Source organism: Gopherus evgoodei, chromosome 1 (assembly GCF_007399415.2).
Source record: "Gopherus evgoodei ecotype Sinaloan lineage chromosome 1, rGopEvg1_v1.p, whole genome shotgun sequence".
Lineage (NCBI taxonomy): Eukaryota > Metazoa > Chordata > Testudines > Testudinidae > Gopherus > Gopherus evgoodei.
Window position 1 is genome coordinate 28,187,698 of NC_044322.1, and position 21,006 is coordinate 28,208,703.

Consider the following 21,006-nt stretch of genomic DNA (forward strand, 5'->3'; position numbering starts at 1 on the left):
TTCAGGTTCCAATAACTGGGGTTCCAATAACTGTCCAATCCCTGTCAACGAGTTTGAATTCTTCTTATCCCAGAAGGCTAATTCTGTGTTTTCTTCCTTCTCCCCCGTCACACTATCCAGATGTGCTCTGATGAAGTTTAAACTTTAACTGTGCACTCAGGCACCTCCCAGACCAGCCTACCCAGGTAGAGGCCTTCTGCTTTTGAGATGTTTACTCAGAACCTCCATTCATCAACTCTGAGGTCTTTAATGATTTTTCTAATAACATTTAAATCATAAAAGGATTAAACTTGGCACTGTCTCCAGCTAAAACAACACTCCATGACTTTTTACTGTGTTAAAAATACCCACAGAAAGTAAAATGTGTTACCATGACTTGTTCCCATGCCCCCATTATAAGTATTCCTGCTGCTCCCACTTTAAACTTTTCTCTATTCACTTCTTCTTCTTTGAATCTTTCCTACTCTAGTAGCTGCCATCTGAAAGCACCTGAAAGGCAGGTGACTGACTTTCTCTGTGGTAAATTCAGGGTTTTCTGTATTCCCATGATAATCTGAGGACATGCCCCAACGTGCTTGTTCTTCACTAGCCCATCGGCTCGTTGCTTGGTATTCCTTTGCAACACCATAGCATCAGCTTGTAACTTGGATAGATTAGCCAATGACTGCATTCACGTTTCACATTTAATTTCAATCAGATATTTGTCCAAAAATGGAAGACCCACACACATTTTTTAATAATGTCATCTAAGTCTAGGTATCTTGAATCTGTCATAAAGTGCCAATGAAAATTAAGGTGCTTTCTCTCCAAAGAAGATGTCAGAAGCCAAGCACAAAAATTTACAACTGCATGACAAATTATATACCAATATGGATGTGGAAAGCAGATTCATCCATTTTATATCTCTCAAGAAGGAAATATATAGATATTAATTAAAAACCTAAATATGTAGCACACCAAATAGAATTTGTTTTGAGACTAATATCTCTTTTTAAATTTGTCTGTTCCACCTGGATTATGGTTGAAATTGATGTTGTGTTTTCCCTTTGCCTGGAAATGTCAGGAAAGATGGTTAAAATCCGTGTTTACCCTTCAACTCTAAGATGAACTTTTCAATATTGGAGTGCAACTGCTTATGCTGCAATTGCTAAGATTATATCTGTATGCCCTTTTATAACTAGACCTTGTAAATTGATCCAGGGTTATGTCTGGCATTCAAGGACTCAGCCAAGTAACAAACCTCTCTAAAAAATGTGGACAAAAAAGAACCTGCCCTTGTTCAGTAATTGGACTGATATATGTACATAGTTGTGTTTTCTGGTTCAATACATTTATGCCAAACACAGAGTAGCAGACATTCCCTGCCCTGAAGAATATTTTTGTACTTTTAAACCTGCTTTATTTTCACCAGCTGAAGGTTGTGTTTGGGCATTTTTCTGTTCTACTTTTTATAAAATTCCATATTTATCTATCAACACTGAAAAATGGGGTGATGCTTTTTACTCAATGAATAATCATGTCACTGAGTAAATAATGTCTACGCTGAAATTAAAAATCACAGCTGGCCAGCCAGCTGACTTGGGCTCACGGGACTTGGGCTAAGAGGCTGTTTAATTGCAGTGTAGACATTCAGGCTCAGACTAGAGCCTGGCCTCTACAACCCTGTGAGGTGAGAGGGTTCCAGAGCTCAGGCTGCAACCCAAGCCCAAACATCTACACCACAATTAAACAGCCTCTTAGCCCAAGTGCCACGAGCCTGAGTCAGCTGGTACGTTTTTTAATTGCAGGGTAGACATATCCAGTGTGGCTAGTGATGTAGGCATACTTTGAGTGTGAAAGGGGGAGGACCATGTGTACTAAGTTGGTGCCACTTTTACTATGCAGACCCATCCATCCCCTCCCCTGTGCTAAGCACCAGCCATGGATGCTAATGAAACCTTCAGGCGGCTGCAGCAGCAGCACAGGTGTGCTGATAGTTTATATCCTAGAAAGAAGGGTAGTGTTGCCCAGCTGCCGTGGAAAGCCCCAGTGAACAGCAACTCAGTTACCAATGGCAAGTTTTGCCTATCAAATAATGATTTGAAATAGCACACCATTCTGCAGGATAAATACTCATGAATGTTCAAATATTTTTAGTCTATTATTTATATAGAGGTTGATATCTGTAAATCCGCTGCCCATAGGTGTAAGGCTGTAGCACAAAGTGATGGGAGTCAGAAAGAGAAGGGATGGTTTAGAGCAGTGATATTCAGATCTCAGTGGTTCAGGAGCTAAATTAGCAATCAACATTACCCAAAAGAGTCACAGGAGTGTGAATTCATTGTTTCATTATCGTTATTATTATTTTATTTTATTCTCACAGCAAAATGACCGACCAAGTGTAGATATGGCCTGAGTGAAATCCTGGCCCCACTGGGATCAGAATTAGATCTAGCATGTGTTGTCGATACATGCCTACTTGCCAGTCTTTGACCTTAGTGACAACTCAAACAATAACAAACTCAAACAGCTATGCTCTTCCTAAGGTTTCCCTGCAGAACCTCCCCTGTCCCAGCCTCTAGTTCCCTTTCACCCACCATGACCGAACTCTCTTATTTCCTGGCTGAAGCTCAGGCAATTCATTTATCAGCATAAATTAAGACTAATTAACATAACGCAGATTTAACTGCTCTCCCCCACATTTGGAGTTTGCCGGCTCCTGAAGCTCCAGACTGAGTCTCTAAGGGGGCCCTACCAGAACAAGTACAAATATAATGGCTATCAGAGCCCTCTGACCTTATTTGGCAACATGCTTGAAGTCAGGGATGGGGACAGAAGGAAGTAGAAACTGCTGCTGAGGCCCAATGAGGGGACAGCTTGACTCAGACACACAGAAAGATAGTTTAGTTTCAGTTTTTGGTTTGGAAGTGGAGAGCCAAGCAGCCCAGCTCAGGGAGTCCCTGCTAAACTCCCACTGCCCCCAAAGGGAGTTCTTGACAGCTGTGAGATCTAGATGCCTGGGCCAGGCCAATTCAACACCATGGAATCCTGCCTCCAGTAGAGAGAGATCCAACCCAGTGCCAACTACAGAGAACCAGAAGTGACCACAGAAGGGTTCCAGACCAGGGAACAGTGACCCTGGTGGGAGTCAGGAGAGGACCCTACCCTACCCAGGGGTGAGGATAAAGTAAGGGAACTTTTTGTTTAAGCCAGCCAATACCACAGTGCTGCACTACACTGTCTGGATGCTCAGCCTCAGCCGACCATCTTCCTAACCCTGGAGCAGATTATTTTCCCATCTGTGCAAGTTCAGTGGGACAGGGCCTAGTGGAGGTAAAGCCAAGGCTGTGCCCATTCCCCTCATTTGTTGCCTAGTCCCCACCCACCTGTGCAAGAAGAGGAGTAGCGGTTCAGTGCTATCACCCCATTCCTCACACTATGAATTGCAATACTGGTAGCCTGCATACAGCAGTAAGCAGACTCCTGGGGATTGAAGATCTCAGTCCACAAAACAGGTACAAGTTACCTCACTTTGCCCTGCCAGTGTGTGATGATGGCCCTGTCCCAAAATGACCACTTCTACGGATGAGAGAGTACCAGAATCTCCATGTTCCTTCAATACCTGGCAACTGCCAAAGAGAGTGTGAGCAACACATCAATTTCTGATGCTCTGCATCATCCGTCCTTACCATTAGCATTTCACATTGTTTCTCCTAGTTATTACCCCAGAAGGAGTGGGGCGGTTGGGAGCACATTTAACTGACTTCTCTAATTCTGTACAAATCAGAATCTGTTGACCATACACTTACCTTGAATTCTTTTTCAATGTTTGCAAGCACAGCCAGCTCATTGCTAAGTTCTAAGGCAGTCATTACCGGGTCTTCACTGGATAAGGAGAGGTACGCAGGGCTCGCCAGACCTTTGTAGGCATTGATTCTGGACCTAGAATGGCTGAAAGAGTCATGTTTTTGCTTCTCACTGCACTCACTGCATTTGCAGAAATAATCATGTGGCCTTTCAATACGAGCACCTTTTCTCAGAAGGGTGTGGACAATTTCATATTCATGGCAGTGAGCAGCCAGAATGATTGGGGTAACATCATGGGAGAACCGGGTTCCATCCTCATCATATGCATAAAAGTCATCATGCTGGAATTCTGATTGGCTGGGACTTAATGCAAGTCTCTTGCCTTCAGCGAATGCAGGATGATTTAGGATGGCTTCCACTATCCGAATATAACCTTTACTAATAGCCAACAGCAAGGCATCCCCAACCCGGGAGAGGTTCTCCTTCTTCAGTAAAAGTTCTGTAATCTCCAGATGCTCATTGGCGACTGCGAGCTGCAAAGCATTCTGCCCCATGTAATCCACACAGTTCACATTTAGTGAAGTACACTCTTCCAGCATTTTACGAATCACGGGAATATTCCCATATTCTGCTGCATCCAAAAAACGCTCCTCATCAAGAGAAAGGCTTGTGGAACGATCATTAAACATGTATGCTGGTCCTCGATTGGCCAGCCTTCTGCCCTTCTCCCGGAGTATGGTCTGGCGTCGAACTGCTAGCCTATTCTCAGTACCTCGACTGCATGGAAAGAGAGATATCATTAATGCTTTCATATGCAAAATGCATTTTTAACCTACCCTTTGGGAGGACACATACATCTTAATACTAAAAAAAAATTCCCATCAGTTATCTGCTGTGCACTTTTTAATGCAGAAGTGAGACCATAAAGCTTACTTTATTGCACTGTATAATCATTATAGCTATACAGGTCTGGAATGGATACTTTTATTACTCTCTGCTTCAGTGGAGGATCCCATAGTTTACTCCTGTCTCAAGACACCACTTCTTTTCCTTCTTTTCCTCACCCACAGTTATCACATCTGAATTTAGAAAGAGAAAATGAACCAAATTCTGCTCTTAGTTACACCAGTGTAAATCTGGAGTAACGACTATAAAGACAGTGTAGTTACTCCAGCTTGGGAACCATGGTCTTTATTTTCAGTACTTTCCATTATTTGCTTTAATTCTACAGATAACAGGCAAACATCTCATCATTTTACAGGACTGAGACTCATCATTCTTTGTCCCACATTTGTCTCATGTATGAATGCTTGGTCCAGAAAATCAGCAAAGTAGGTAACATCAGAATATAATCATCAACTGATTATGTGTTTCACTGACAATTCAAAAGCCTTCCAGATTGTCTGACGTGACCATCCTTAGAGTATATTGGCTGACATAAGGACTGAAATGCATCTCATTGAACCCATTGCAAGTTTCTACCATCAACTGCAGATAACTGTGTGAACAGCAACAGTTGAGAGTGAGTGGTTTTGCATTGGGCAGGGTGTGAGATATTCTGTCCTCAAGACTTTTAACATGTATGCATAATTTATTATGAGACCAGCCCTAGAAGGTTCTGACTAAGTGGATGGAGTTGAGATTTCTGTAGGACTGGATTTCCTCTTTACCAGCTTGAGATACTCTGATGACATGATACTCTGCTACAAACACTGACGCAATGCAATGAATGTTGGAGTCTGTTAAAACAGTTAGCAACTGTCCCTCAGTGAGGTGAAAACAAAATAGATGCACACTGACATTATTAACAAAATCAAGGTGCAAACGGATATCACAATTAACAGTCAAGTTGTAGAGGTGGTAGATTAATTCAGTTATCCGGGATCATATATCTCCAACCAAGGAGGTTGTTCAGTAAAATTGAAAGAAGACTATGAATGGCTCACTAAGCCATGGCCTTCCTTACAAAAGTTTGGAAAAAAATGTGGCATCTGGATGTGTATGGAGGTTCATCTGGTGAAATTGTAGGAAATTAATACTCCTGACAAGAAAATTAAAGACTTTGAAATGTGGTGTTGGTGAAGACTCTTGGGTACCACCTGTACTGCAAAGAAGCTGAATGCTTACATTAGAAATATTATTGGAAAGAAGCAGACCCTGCTGTTGGAACTCAACAGGTGCAAACTTATGTACCTTAGTCACATCAGGCATAGAGATGAAATTACATCAAGAAATATATTATGGAAGGAATGGTGGTAGGCCATCATAGCAGGGGCTGACCAGTGAGAAGATGGATAAATAGCAGGTGGCAGGTCACATGAAGGTCAGCTGCTGAGTGCTCAAAGCTAGCAATAGATCTAGAATGCTTCTGAAAATTCTGCTACAATGTCACCAGTATTCAGACATGAAAAAATGGATTTTAGTCACTTTATTATCAAGTACAAATTGTAAGAATAAGTAAATATAATGGTATAGAATTTAAATGTTTTTAAATATCATTTATATGCAGTTTAGTTACAATCTTTGAGCCCAACAAGTTCCCGTGCCCCTGTTGATTTCACTAAGAATGGCTGCCCTTGCAACAATGCACAGAATACAACTTTGTTATATGTATCTTCTTCCATAAAACTGTGTCAAAACATTTAATTCAGGGTCACATTCTCTGCTGATGTAAATGGGCACAAGTGTGAGGGGTTTGATGGGAGTTTCATTTACACCAAAAGAGAACAATAACATAAAGAAGGATAGGCAAGGGATGTAATTAACGTGAGATTTGGGAAGGGCCATCATGAAGCTCACCACTTTCCGCTCCAAGCGTAATGCACATTTCTTTGACCTTGTCTTGGCTAATATAAACAGTTATATTTGTTTAAAAGCAAAAACCTACCCAAACACTGCACTGACACACACTTCTCTCACTGGGAAGAGGATGAGAGAGAATAAACAAAACATGACAAATGTTAGTCATGTTGCTTAATATTCTACCAGAAGGCTGTCAGCTACTATGGTGATGAGCATGGTATAAAAACCTATATTGAATAGAGGAGGCAGAGACACAGACAGCCATTCCAGATGGCAGAAAGTGCAGAGTGGAGAGTACTCACAGCATCGGTAGCAACTGGATGTGGAAGGACTGAGAGTATGCCAGTGAGAGAGAAAAGGACGGAGCAAGGAGAAGGAGTAGAGAGAAATTAGTCCATGACGTTGGTTGGGGCAAAACAATGAAGAGTTAAAAAAGAAACTCATTGAAAGCAATCTGGTTTATTAGTAATGTATAAATCTGAGCAACAAATCTGAAATTTGTTCTATAATATAAATGCTTTATTGTTATCTGTGTCCCAGTTTTTGTGCATTTGTAATGTGTTGAATGTTGTGTTTTTATATTTTTTGAAACTGACATCAATACTCAGAAAAAGAGACTTTACCATGTCAAATTAGTTAGCACAAAAATGTTTAGGATAACTGAATTATTTTCTACAAAAAACAGATTTTTAAAACAATTTATTGCATTCAAAATTGCCATGGAAAATGTCCTCTTTCCTCTATGTCCCTTCAGTAAAAATGCTATTTTTAACAAAAAGCATTTCCTAATCTTATTACTTTTTTAAACAGTCATCCCATTTAATGCTTTTTACTTGTGCTTGCACATCTGAACTATACTCAAGGATGGAGAAACAAGAAGAGAAAATAGGATGGAAGAAAGAATATGATTTCATTAAAAATCTTTTTTTTCCCCTCATCAAAATTTTCATCACAGCGCCAGTCAGATTAACTTTTGCTTGTTTTTTTAGTTATACATTTTTTCATGGTTTTGAAATGCTGTAGCAAAAAGAAAGAGCACAGGGAAGGTCCTCTTTACATCAATCCAGCCATCCAGTGCAGATGATTTTATTTCTCTAAATGTCTCTTAAAATGTGGTGGTAGTTAATCATTTAACGAATTTGAATATCATTACACTTGTAAATAGACTTACAAATAGTACAGTACTATCATTTTTCATATTTTTGATATATATGTTTATACATTTATTTTCTCTCCCTGGATTGAATTGAAGATTTACTAGAGGCAGTTAAAGTTGCATCAATCATAACTCTAAAATCACAGATCACATCCAAGTAAGTTCATGAGAGACATGTGTACAAGACGTATAATACAGTATAAGGATTATGTTACAACTCTAACTCCTTCAATTATAAAAAGTTTGATTTCCTCTGAGCATTAAAAAGTATTTAGATTCAAGGACACTGGATCCTACTAGAGTGTGCAAAGTGGCAATATTTACAAAGAAAGGAAGAGAAGACATTTTTCACTTGCTCCCCAAACATCACTAAATTAATTTTGTAGAAGAATATTCATAGGGATGTGGGTACAATTGGTTGAAAATATTCTTTCAAAATGTTGTGTCTGTTCCATCTATGACCTTCCTTTGGCAGTAGAACTGTAGGGCATAAGCCATGGAGGACTGACCAAAGCCTTTCACAACAGGACTAATTTCATCTCTGACGCTTTATTTAATTTTCAGTATGAACCATGAAAAAATTAATCTGTCTCACTAACAATGATAAATGTAATTTTTTGCAATGGAAAGCAAAGGTTTAGTTTAGGAGAAAAAAACCTTAATAAGGAACTTGAGGTGAAGATGCAATTGTTTATTATGGAGCCACAAAAGAAGATTGGTTTGGATATTATGTTGAAAAATAAGTAGGCAAAGGATGACACAAACATCTTCACTTTCACAGCAGGCACATCTTCTAAAGCATGTCTTTAATTGCCCATAGTAAATATCACTGTTGAACATGTGCTTGGGAACCTGAAAAGACATACAGTATCCAGGTTCATTTTTTAATTCATGCAAAATTTTCAAATCTTCTCTATTTAATTCTTTTAAATTTGTACAACCACACACTTCAGTAAAATAGTGAATGCAGGCAGACAATAAAATGTCTTATAGTGCAGGGCAACTGCATGTATATTTCCTGTCTGTGGTGTAGCAAGGGCACCTATTCTAGGCTCCCGACTCCTCAGCCATCACCTCTCTTGGCCAGAGACCTGCATTTCTCTCCTTTCTAACCAGGGTATTTCCAATCTGAACACTTTCCTGACTATACTGTGACCTCCCCAGCAAAAGACAGACTGCTAAGAAGGCCTGCTTCACTTCTTTCTTCAGAGATTACACAATGTAATTGCCACAGTTAAGTTGCCACACAGCACTTTCTAAGCAAGCACATTATTCTTAAGGTGAAAGCATTACAGAGAAAACATATTAAAAACAATAAAAGAACCTGTGTGTATGCTAATAAGCTTAACAGAGATAATCCTGTAACTCCAACAAGGGTTCTGGTTGGTCCTTAGTCCTTCAAACCTCCAATATAGGGGTTTTTCCTGTGCTCTCCAGTTCATAACAGCTTTTACTCAGAACTAGCTCTCAAATCTTATAGCGTGTCGGTGGGCCAAAGACCTTCCAACCTTTTCCAAAGATTCAAGTCTCCTTAGACCAGAGGTCTTGTCCATTTGCTGGATTGGAAAGAAGACCCTGCGTCAGTTTTAACTCAAGCTATTTAACTACAGTTAATTTAAACTGTAGGTCCCTGGAGAATCCAATTTGAACTAGTAAATATAAGCTTCTCTCTGGAGGTCTTACAACCTGAGTGAATTTGCCTAACCACTCACCACTGTTCTCAATTCCTGGAGGGCTGTGGTCCTCCTCCTCCATAGAAATGCATACAATCCCTCAATAGTACATAGACATTTTCATTTTTAATACAACAAACTCTTAAAATATTTAAACTTAATTAATAAGGTTTAACTTAATTCAGTAAGGGTTGTCTAGGATATTGCAGGTTATTTTCATATCGACCACAGTTCTGTCAATAATAATGAGTAGGGGGTAACTGGCTTGTGGTAATGCTGCTGAAAAGGATCTGGGGAGATGTAGCGGATCACAAATTGAACATGAGTCAACAATGCGATGCCATTGCAAAAAGGCTATTATGATTCTGGGGTGTTTAAATGTGTTTTGTATGTAAGACAGAACATGATTGTCCCGCTCTACTTGGCACTGTTGAGGCCTCAGCCGGAGTGTTGTGTCCAGTTCGGCATGCCAGTCTTTAAGAAATATATTGGAAAATTGGAGAGAGTCCAGAGGAAAGCAAACCTTTAGAAAACCTGACTCATGATGAAAGGGTAACAAAACTGGACATGTTTAGCCTTGAGAAAAGAAGACAGGGGAGGAACTTAATAAGTCTTCAAATGCGTTCAGGTCTGTTATAAAGAGGATAGTGGGCATTTGTTCCCCAGGTCCACTGAAGGTAGGACAAGAAGTAATCTGTAGTAAGGGGTATTTAGGTTAGATATTAGAAGCAATGTTCTAACTATAAGGATAGTTAATACTGGAATAACCTTCCAAGGGAGGTTGTCAATCCACGTCATTGGAGGTTTTCAACAGCAGGTTGGACAAACACCTGTCAGGGATGGTGCTGCCTTACTTGGTCCTGTGTCTGCATCGGGGTCTAAACTTGATGATCTCTTGAGGTCCTTTCCTGCCCTACATGTCTATAATTCTATGATTTTACAAGAAAAAATATTACTTAATCAATTATGTGTTCATAAACTCACAGTTTCAGAGAATACATTTGCAAATTAAATTGACACTCGATGACTGAAATTTTCCTCCTCCTCAGTCTTACCATCTCTTTCATCTAAATCTGAGTAATCCCAACTACTGTCTTGCCCTAACACTGTCATTGCCCCTTTTACCCAATTATTAACAATGATTTTATTATCGGCAGAGCTGGTAGTGCCATCTATTGTTAAAGTTCACCCAAACGTTCCATGATAAGAACCTGTTTTCATTTACTTATATATTTGCCAAAGTTTAACTGTTTGAGCTGAAATCTTCTACGCCAGGTGTCTGCCTCAGGCTGAATTATTTTTGGAAAATTTAAGCTAAATGGGATCATCCATTTTTGAGAATTATTTTAAGGGAAAATAGGTTAGTTTTTAGATGTTTAAAAATATTCTTACAACCAAATCGCTAATGTTTCCATCCTTTGGCATAGGGACTTGACATATTGCTCTGGAGTCAAGGATGTACCTTTTGCTGTCACCTTGAAAATTTGCTCAAATTTGGCTAAAGTATAAATCTCTGAAAAATTTGAGTCTACACATGCTCAGTAGAGCTATGTTAGAGTGTGGCAGCTAAATTCTTCAAAGATGACATCTGAGTTTCCACACACACGCCTTCCCTGGAGTTGCAGGGGTTGAGCAGTTACCAGTGGTGGCAATGGTGCTAGGCACAGGAACTCCACCAGGAAGACTGTCTCCTGTGCTCTCAGTGCTCTTGCTGTTAGAGGCTGGGCAGTGTGGAGGTGGAAGAATGCAGCAAGGTAAGGAATGGGGCTGGAGGGAAAGGGAGAATAGAAGCCAAGGGGCAGATAGAGCAGAAGCTCTCCTCTGCTGTCCTCTTTTACATCTCTTTGCTCTTCCTTATCTTTAACCTATCTATATTTCCCCCACTCCGGCTCTTTCTTTTCAGACTTACAAGTTGCTTTTGGATTCCTTATCCTGAAAAAAACCCCAAACATCTCTTTACAACAACCAATGTATCTGCCTCCTCCCTTTGTCTCTTAAAATTCTGGAATTTGCTGTCAATTCCCTCTGTCTAGATTTTCTCCTTTCCAACCATCTCTTTGGCTTTCTCTGCTCCTGTTACTTCCAAGGTCACTAAAATACACCAAGCAAATCCAAGGCATATGTTGGAGTTTCATCATACGTCTTGCTCTCCTGGCTTCTCTTACCTTTTTCCATCATTTTAAGTGGTTCCTCTCTCCTCTCTGTGTTGTCCCTTGGTAATCTGAATCCTCTCAACCTTTGCCCCTTGTCTCTCTGTTCTTTCTCAAGGCAATCTCATCCATCCTCATGGTTTCAGATACCACTTATATCTGCACCATTCACAGTTCTACCTCTCTACTCTTGTCCCCTTACCTCTTTTGCTCAGGCTTGCACACCTGACATACAGTTGTTTCCCAGAGTCTCCCTGGATGTGCCGCTGCACAAAGCATTTCTAAATTAAACCTTTCATCTCTTCATATGCCTCATTTCAACATTGTCTACTACAGTTGGCAACCTCACATTCTTCTTTCCCTTAGGCTCACAGTCTCGGGTGCTATAGAAGTCAAATGTTATTTTTGTTTTTCTTATTATTATTCTTATTTCCATTGCCTCCTCTCATCCTTCTCCACCAATATGTATGTTCTTGCCAAATTCTGTAACTTCTTCCTGATGCTATGATTTCTCAAACATCTGTCTTTTCCTGGGTGCGAATGTTTTTCCCTTGAAGAAAATCAACAAAAACAAGAAATCGTTTTCACTGATTTTTTTTTGATTTTGTGTGTGTGTGTGGGGGGGGTGATGTTGAAGAAATTAAAAAATGGCATCAAACCCATAACATTTTCATTGTCAAGCGGGGGGGGGGGAGTTTGAAAACCTGAAAAATTTAGTTAAAAATGCATGATTCTCACAAAAGTTTCCATTTAGATAAAAGAGCTATTTTCTGTCAAACAAATTTTCAATGGAAAATTTTCAACCCGCAATTGAGGTTAAACTTTTATTTAACACTAAGATGAGTAACTCTGTTTTTTTCCATTGTGCCTGAACCATTGTCCATGTTGCCCATGTAGAGCCATACGGGAATTCTAACTCCCTTTTCCCCTTGTTTGAGCACATATTCATAGCCCTAAACCTCATCAATAATCTTATAATCAGACCCCTTTCTTCGTATTTTTTGGGTAATGGCCAGTGTCATGGTCTCTAGTTATAACATGTTATTAGCTACAACTACATTACACCACTCTGTGACTATGTTTTGGAAACCTGTTCTATCTATAAATTGGTGACATGGGCAAGCTGCAACAAAAACAATGCTGGAAAAGATTTCTTCTTCTGGACAAGATTGGTCGATAGAGAAGCTTTATAGGAACCATAGTTACATAAATGGTCTGAGTCTTTTTCCTCCCCTTTTGTGATAATGTTTTCATTTCTAGTTTAAGAGGTGAGATTTATTTTTGCCAAGTCTTGTTTAACTTCTGAGTTTATGTTCATGAGTAAGCAATATCTCAAAAATACTGTATATATTACTTTGTTGCAACCTGCAGTATTTTATGAAAATGTGTAAGAAAGGAATAAGTGGCACTGAGCTACAACTGAGGGGGGGAAAAAAGCACAAAATTGTAGTGGATGTTGGATATTAGAGATGTAATTCTAGAAGGCCAAATCAATTTGAAAATGAGTTTCTGCAGGGGGTTAAAAGCTCAGTTTTTTCAGATTACATATTATTCTCTTTTCTTGTTAATGAAAATGGGATATATTTTGTACTGAGAAATCACTGCAAAAATAGAGTCGTTCTCAACAAATGCAGTATAGCCAACCCCAGGTGTTCAAAATGTTTCACTTTACGTTTCAGTAGTCAAGACAAGAGAGAGTGCCACGCAGTGGACTAAGGTTTTAACAGTGGGAACAGAAGAAAGGTACAGATTTTAGAGCTGTAAAAAGGAAGAGGTGTCAAGATTTCGTTGCAGCCTGAGTGTTGGAGAGATGATTATGACATCAAGACTGCAAGCCAGAATAATTGAGAGGATTGTGAAGGAAGGAAGTGGCAAGGTTTAATGGAGGGGGAGATAACATGTTCAGTTTCTACCAGGTTCAGGTTGAATTGGCAACTGGACATTCCAGATGATGTCGGAGAAATGGCTGCAGATAATAAAAATAATAATAAATACCGGGCTCTTATTTAGTGTTTTGAATCAGTAGAACTCAAAGCAAGAGTGAATGGAGGGAAGAAATCAGAGCAAAGAGATTAGAGAATTATTTGTGTAGTAGTAACTGAAGGAATGAGAGCAGATAAAGTCAGTCAGCACTGGATTGATGCAATATACTATACACATATTAATATGGGGCCTTTGTGCCCCAGCCCTGCTTGGGGTGTTAATCTCAAGGGTTTCCATATACATGAGTTGTCAGCTGTGTTAATAAGGGTCCACCATCACTCTTCATGTGCCTTCTCTGGCTTCTGAATCACCACTCCTTGTCTACAGGTGGGCTGCAATCCATTTAACCAGGGATGTGAGGTCTCACCATGTGCAACCTGCATTTTTCAGTGATGTGACAGATGATTGATTTGATCACACATGCCTCAACTTTCTCTGAAACCAGCTTGTTTTGGTAGTTCTGCTTCTATCATTCACTTCATGTGATCCAGCGTTACGTGGAGAAGAACTCCACGTAATGCAGGAAGATAATACGAATGTAACTACACTCTCTTATGTCTCCCTTCTTTTGTAAGGACAGAACTATTCCCTTTGTCCGACCACCTGACCAATTTCTAGTCATACATACATCATTGCAAATTTTCCATATGAAATCAATACCGTAATCACCAATCGCTTTTAACAATTCTGCTGGTATATTATCTATTCCTGGTGCTTTCCCAGGCTACATTTTCATATTGACATGCACCACTTCCTTTTGCAGGATTGATGGCTCTCTACTTGGTGGGTGAGTAGAAATTATTGTTATTTATTAGTACACTGAATCAGGATTGGACATCCATTGTGCTAGGGACTGAACAAATATGGGGACTGATCCAAAGCCCAGTGAAGACAAGGGAAATAATCCTATTGACTTCAGTGGATTTTGGATCAGTACCATGATCCCTGCCCCAGAAATAAGGTTAAGTTTAAGTTCATCAGTAAAAAAACCCTGCAAGTTGATCAAAAAGCTCTTCATTTCACTTCCCTACTTGAAGTTACATCAATTCATTATTATGCTACCAATGAACTCAGTATGACTTACAAGAACAAAGTATAAACATTTCCAGCAAAGAGCACTTAAAATAAGTTTGCCCAGTGGTGGTTCCTCCTTCTTTGGTTGTGATTAGCCTAAAGGGATTTTCTTAAATGGGAAATCAAAAACATAGCTAGCTTTTCCTCTGGATGATAGAGTTTATCACAGATTGAGAGGAAAAAGTTTTGAGAGAATCCCTCATTAAAATATTGGCAGCACATACTGCTGTGGTGAGGTTCTGGGATTCCAGTGTAATCTATTTCCAGTGGATTTTCCCCTCTCACATATATTTCATCTGTATGAAATAGATACCCTATTTTACCAATTTGCCATCATTTACAGCCATTGTAGTGTGAACTGGTTTAGTAATTAAATCTAGTACTCGAAGCAAAACAAAATCAACAATGATTATTTCTACTTAATGATGTACCTGTAATAAATATTCATTTGGTAGGAAATGTTAACCTCAATATTATCAAGGGTCTTATTTGACAGTTTCTAAGCAGCCAGAAGTCCACGTGAGAGTCAGTCACAGGATCTAGCCATAATGCAACACTCTGAAAACAAAGCATCTATACATTATGCACAATCAGCAAACAAAACAGAGCCACCCATGTCATAGCCTCTGCCAGAAAGTCTATGACTGTGGCAAGCCTTTGGTCTTTGATTAACTTGAATTTGGTTTACTTACAGTGAAGACTGGGGAACTAAAACAGAAGCACTATTAAATTTACATTACCAATAATTACAATGTTCTTTCTTATAAAAAAAATTCATGACCCACTGAATCTCATTAATTGATACCTAACAATATTAGACCTCAGGCTGACTTGGTGGTGTGATGGTGCACACATTCACTGCCAAATAGGAACTAAGTTCTAATTCTCCCAGGCTTCGGATCAGAGTTCTTTCACATTGCTAGAGTGTTTGGAGAGCCCAGAGGCTGCTGGTTGTGGAAAGTAGGAATGACCAAGCCACCAAAAATCTATGGTCAAGTTATTTCCCACTCATTAAATACTTGTCAGAATTGTTTTTAAACAAAGCGCTTCTGAAAACAGCACATATACCATAGTTTAGTGAGTACATCTAGACTAAATAGAATGTGTCCACAGATTTGTTCATGTTGGTACAGTCAAGCTGTATGCAAGTATTATTTTTGCACTATAGTAAATGCTGGAAGAAGCTTTTTCATTCCATGTTGCAAGACATGCCCATCACAGCTTCTAAGTGTAAATGTAAAAAGGTATATAAAAACCACAAAATTATATATAACTAACTGATGTAACATCAGTTCAAAAGAACCGTCAACCACCTCCTTACACAAGTAACCAGATAAGCCTTGACATTTATTATTGATTCATTTTTTTGTGAACACAAGCTAGAATGATCATAATGGCTTATTACAAAGCCATGGCAAGATCACACTTGGAATATTATGCATGATTTTGGATGCCTCATTACAAGAGAGAGTTTAAAGAATCAGAAATGGTACAGGAGAGCACGGCTTGAGTTATATAGTCTCCAATGTTATGACTTGGATGGAGAGATTAGGAAAGTAGATTTGCGGTTTTCCATTGGAGCCCTTTAGAAAAGAGGAGATTAATGTCCAGATTCAGCAGACTATTTGAGCACACCATAATACTATTGTCTTCAGTAGGGCTACTCACATGTTTAAAGATGACACATGCTTAACTACCTTGCTGAATCAAGGCTTAAGGCGTTACCTGACTGAAGCATATAGAATTCTGAGGAATATGGTGAACGTAGAGGCCAGAAAGCTATTTAAGAGGGGAAAAGTTTAATTAAAAAGAAGGAGAATGTAAGGTAAAAAAAGGTCCAGACATGAGCACACATACACACGCACACACACATGCTGGCACGCATACACACGAAATTTAGAAGAAAGGTACTTTTATAGGATAGGGTTGGGCAAGGTTCCAAACATTGCACTGAAGTCCTGGGCACCCTCAATTCCCACCGAAGTTAAGATGAGTGATGGGTGCTCAACACTTCAGAGGACCTTACAGAACTGAGCCCAGACAGAGCAAAAAAAAAGTTTGAGAAAAGTGCATGAGACAGCAAGAGCAGCTGCAAGCTTGAACAGATTCAAAGGCTATCTCTACACTTACAGTGGCATGTAGAGTACAAGCACTACATGTGTAGTTAGCACCACAGTGAAAGGCAGGCTGCCTTCACTGTGGTATGTAGCTACACATCTCAGTGAAAGGCTATGGCAGCAGGAAGGCAGTGGGAAAGGCTCTGGCAACTCCCTGCAGCTGGAGCCCTTCACTACAGCAAGGAGAGGCTGTGGCAGCGAGAAGGCAGTAAGACACACTGCTAAAAACAGCAGTGTAAATGAGGGAGATACTGCTTGGGTGCATAAAGAGTCTGGGGGGATCAGGTGACTAAGACACTCTACTCATCTAAACCATGTCTCATATCTACACTATTTATACCCATGATAGCTGGTGTGCAATGTCTGTACTCTACACACTGTCACAAGTATAGACATTGCCAAAGATGGTTGAGTCAAGCATTATGTGAAAGAATATATCAGAAGATACAAATATTAGCCAGATATGGAGCTAGAAAAGTTGTGTTGCCACCAGCTGTGCTGTACAATGATTTTACTTTAAAAAAGTAAAAAGAGTGTTTAATACTTTAAAAAAGAGTGATGAATATATGACCTCCATTCGAATGAACTCATTATGCTTTTGGTGAAAGCAGAACTAATGTATGGTAATGTACTTATTTAACATTACGATATTACCATTTCAGCTTGTTCAGTTTAGTACGCAGTAGTCTGGTTATGCAACTAAACTTGTTATGCAACTACAATCCTCCAGAGTCTGAGCGTGACAAATCCATATAATATTCCTGAGTGATAATGTTTGCATTTGGACCATTAGCAACCAGATTTGTGTTAAAATGCACAGCTCTAGCTATCTCCATGGTGGCTCCACATCCAAGGAACCTTCTGGGTATTAATGTTTCTACTGAAAGGCTGGGATAACTTATTTTGCCTGAGTCAACCTTCATTTCAGCTGGTGTCAGAATGGAAGAATCCAATTTAGTAATGTGCTGTGCTAAAAGCACCCCATTTGGGCCAAGTGATCCTCTTTCTTTAGGGAATCTGTTATTCCCAATGCAGAGGCAATGCACATCTGGCACCAAACACTATTTGGAGTGTGAAATGATCCTGTGCATCCCACTTTACATGTTTCAGACTCAGGAGCTTTTTAGCAAAGTCTCTCAGCTAATAACTATCTCAGAGTTGGATCCAAAATTCCCCTGCCACTCCTTTTCCTTTGTATAACCTCATCTAATATGATCTGCTATGATCTAAACTTTTATCTAAATTGTATATTGTACTAAAGGAGCTCTGCTAAAGTCAGTTAGGCCTGATGTTTGACCTACCTTCAAATATTTATAATCTGAGAAGGAAATGTCAGCCAGCTTTTAAGTACATGAAAAATATATAAACACAGAGGGCCAAATTATGGTGCCATCTTTATGAGTGTGCTTAAGGTAGGGAGAGCCCTTTCCATAAGTACACTCACATGTAAAGAATCATAAAGCCTGTGCTTCTTGAATGCAAAGAGAGAGAGAGAGACAGAGAGAGAGAATGTGTGTACTGACAACAATACTGCAAACCACAAAAGATGGCAAGTCTGGGCTCAGGGTGAAACCATAGCACTCAGTGCACCTGAGCTAGTACCAAGTAAGTGGTCAGGACTGACTGGAGGCTTGCAGCATACCTTTTACACAGATGGGGAAAGTGTACAACTGCAGAGCTCCTGCCCTACCTAGGCACAATATCTCCCATCACCACTCATCAGACACTACAGCTGATGACTTCATAGCACACCACTGACACTAAGAATTATCATTTAGTTCTTAGAATGAATGTGTATTTTAGGAGATTAATAATGGGCTATAGACCCTTTCACTTTATTTACAGATTCTAAACTTGCCAAGGTTAGTAGTGCCAGAAAGTACTATACAGTGACGTATGTGAAGTAGTACTTTCAAACTAACTCTCTGGGAACAGGTATTCAAATTTTATTTGTCATAAACTGGCTCCCAACTAGGAGGGTACAATAACTGCATGCAGGTCAGAGGAAGCTATTACTGCTACTCCTGTGCTGTACATATACTGTAAATAGAGAGATGGCTTCTGTGGCCAGGGCTCTCAATCTGGAATCTTTCAAGAGCACTTTAAAATATTTGTACAGTTGAAAAATAAATTTAAAATGATACAGACAATTAGTTTAGTAAATATGGGGCCAGATTGTGATCTCATTCACAATGGTACAAATCCAGAGTAGGTCCCTTGAAACCAATGAGTTTAATTTTGATGTAGACTTATGTAGACTAACATGGGTACCACGCTGAAACCTGTCTCCTGGGAGTGGTTCACTTCCTTTGTTGTCACTAGAGAACTAGCAGTGGACGACTACCAAACTCACAACATATTTCAGTAACAACCATACAGCACCATCTCATAGCTTTACATTAATGATATACATATTTTGACAGAACAATGGAATTCAGTAGATCATGATCTTTCATAGGATATGCTTTGTATGAAATATATCATAATTATATGATAGGGGTGAGAATGGGGATTCCAGGGTGCTGCTTTGAGTTACAGAGTGCCCCAGTGGGATATGAAGCAGAGGAATGAGAAAAATAATTTGGAAAGCCTAGGGATGTGGTTAAAAAAATAAGATCTGAAGAATAACTCCCAGATGAGAAACGTGAGTCTGCACAGAGTCTCTATAGGCCCCCGCAGAGAAGAAATTGATCAAAAGAAAAGAACCATAAAGTTTAAGAAAATCTGCTTGATTGAAGTTTTTAAGTGGAAAAAAAGGATTGTGATTCTGAACTATGAGCAAAAGGAGAACAGTTGTACCAGGCCATAGCCTAGGGCACTCAACATCTGCACAAAAAAGTAGATACAGCAGATTAAACAGGATGGATAAGTAAGTTAGGACAGACAGGCAGAAGGGTAGAGTTTTTCTTTCTATATTTATTTATTCCTTGAGCCAGAGTGATTTAGGGCCATATTAAGACTGCACCTTTTTTGCAACTTGAGCCCTATTTCAGCAAAGCACATGTAGGAGCTGCTGGCTGCTTAATACTTTTGAAAGTCAGACTACTCATTTAGGTGCTTAGATGAAGATTTAGGAGACTAAGTTTAGGCTCTCATTATTGAAAACCTCGACTGTTGTATGGATGTTGTTATGTATGCCAGAAGAACCTTGCCCAGCAGTTGTCTAGTCAACATCTGACTAGACTCCATTATTTCTTCACATCTCTGCAGAACTGTCTTTTCCTATACTGTAAAAACATGCAAATAGGGTCCACATTGCTACATCCATGCACAAGTTATTAATATTTAAAACTCATTTTTAATACAAAGGCAATTGTCCAGCTTCAGTACCTGTCTGATCACTAGACTAGTACAGCCAGAGAACAGAAAATGTAAGGTCTGACACACAACTCTGACAGTTTAATCTGAGGTGATAAATTGTGATTCATCTACTCATTAGGCATGGACTGACGCAGCGGTGCCAATCTTGCGCATGTCAGTCCCAACACTGAAATCCCCAAGACTTTTCTTAATGCCACTTTCTAAGTCATTTTTATTTGTGAATGGTGAGGTTTGCATTAAAATCTTGTTAGGTTAATTTTAAAGGAACTTATTTCATTACAATAAATCTAAAGTCTTGTCCAATCATACTAATCACAAGACATGTTATGATAATAGCATATACAGGCCTGGTTGTATATTACAAACATGTGGGTATAAATAGAGCATTATTAAATTACTAATAAATCTGCAAACACAAACAAGATGGCCCTTATTATCTTACTACACATTTCAAATAAAATGAATCCAGAAGCTTAAAAATAGCTCAAAAAATCTTCCTTCGGTCTTCAAAATATTATGCTATTTCTTCTTGTATGTCCTTCCACTGGTTAGAAAAATAAGCACTTAAAACAAAATCTGGGTTCTCATACTAAAATTAGTTCCTGATAAAACAAAATAAACTTCTATTATATACGAACAACATGGACTTGATACTCTATTTCTGGAGACTATTAGTTTATTAAAGGCACATTGTCAAGATAGAATCATGAGTCAAATTCTGTGCTGCATCTCTCAACATAGAAAGTTCAGCCTAGGGGGATGGAGGGGCAAATGTGGCTTTTTCAGCTTGAAAGGTATAAAATGGATCTCTCTACAATTCACAAGTAACAAAAAGGATTATCGATATATCTCTGTAATCTATATGAACCAGCAGCCAGCTTCTCTCCTTAGTAAGAAGGTTTAGTAGGATGTCTGTAATAAAATGCCTACAAAGAAGATGACAA

General features: G+C 39.2%; 1 protein-coding gene across 10 annotated transcripts in view; it reads right to left on the reverse strand.

The window, feature by feature from the left end:
* The window catches only part of TRPC6 (transient receptor potential cation channel subfamily C member 6), a 173,576-nt gene that overhangs the window by 64,660 nt on the left and 87,910 nt on the right, over nt 1–21,006 (reverse strand). For 9 of the 10 annotated variants that reach the window (XR_004000071.1, XR_004000070.1, XM_030560200.1 and 6 more), the window contains one exon: nt 3,789–4,563. Coding sequence is in view for 8 of the 10 variants with exons in the window: in XM_030560200.1 (XP_030416060.1) it covers nt 3,789–4,563 (775 nt within the window). In the remaining 2 variants the exon portion in view is untranslated. Of the gene's footprint in view, nt 1–3,788; nt 4,564–15,090; nt 15,144–21,006 lie in introns of those variants that run through there. The other variant, XM_030560210.1, reaches the window with a different exon arrangement.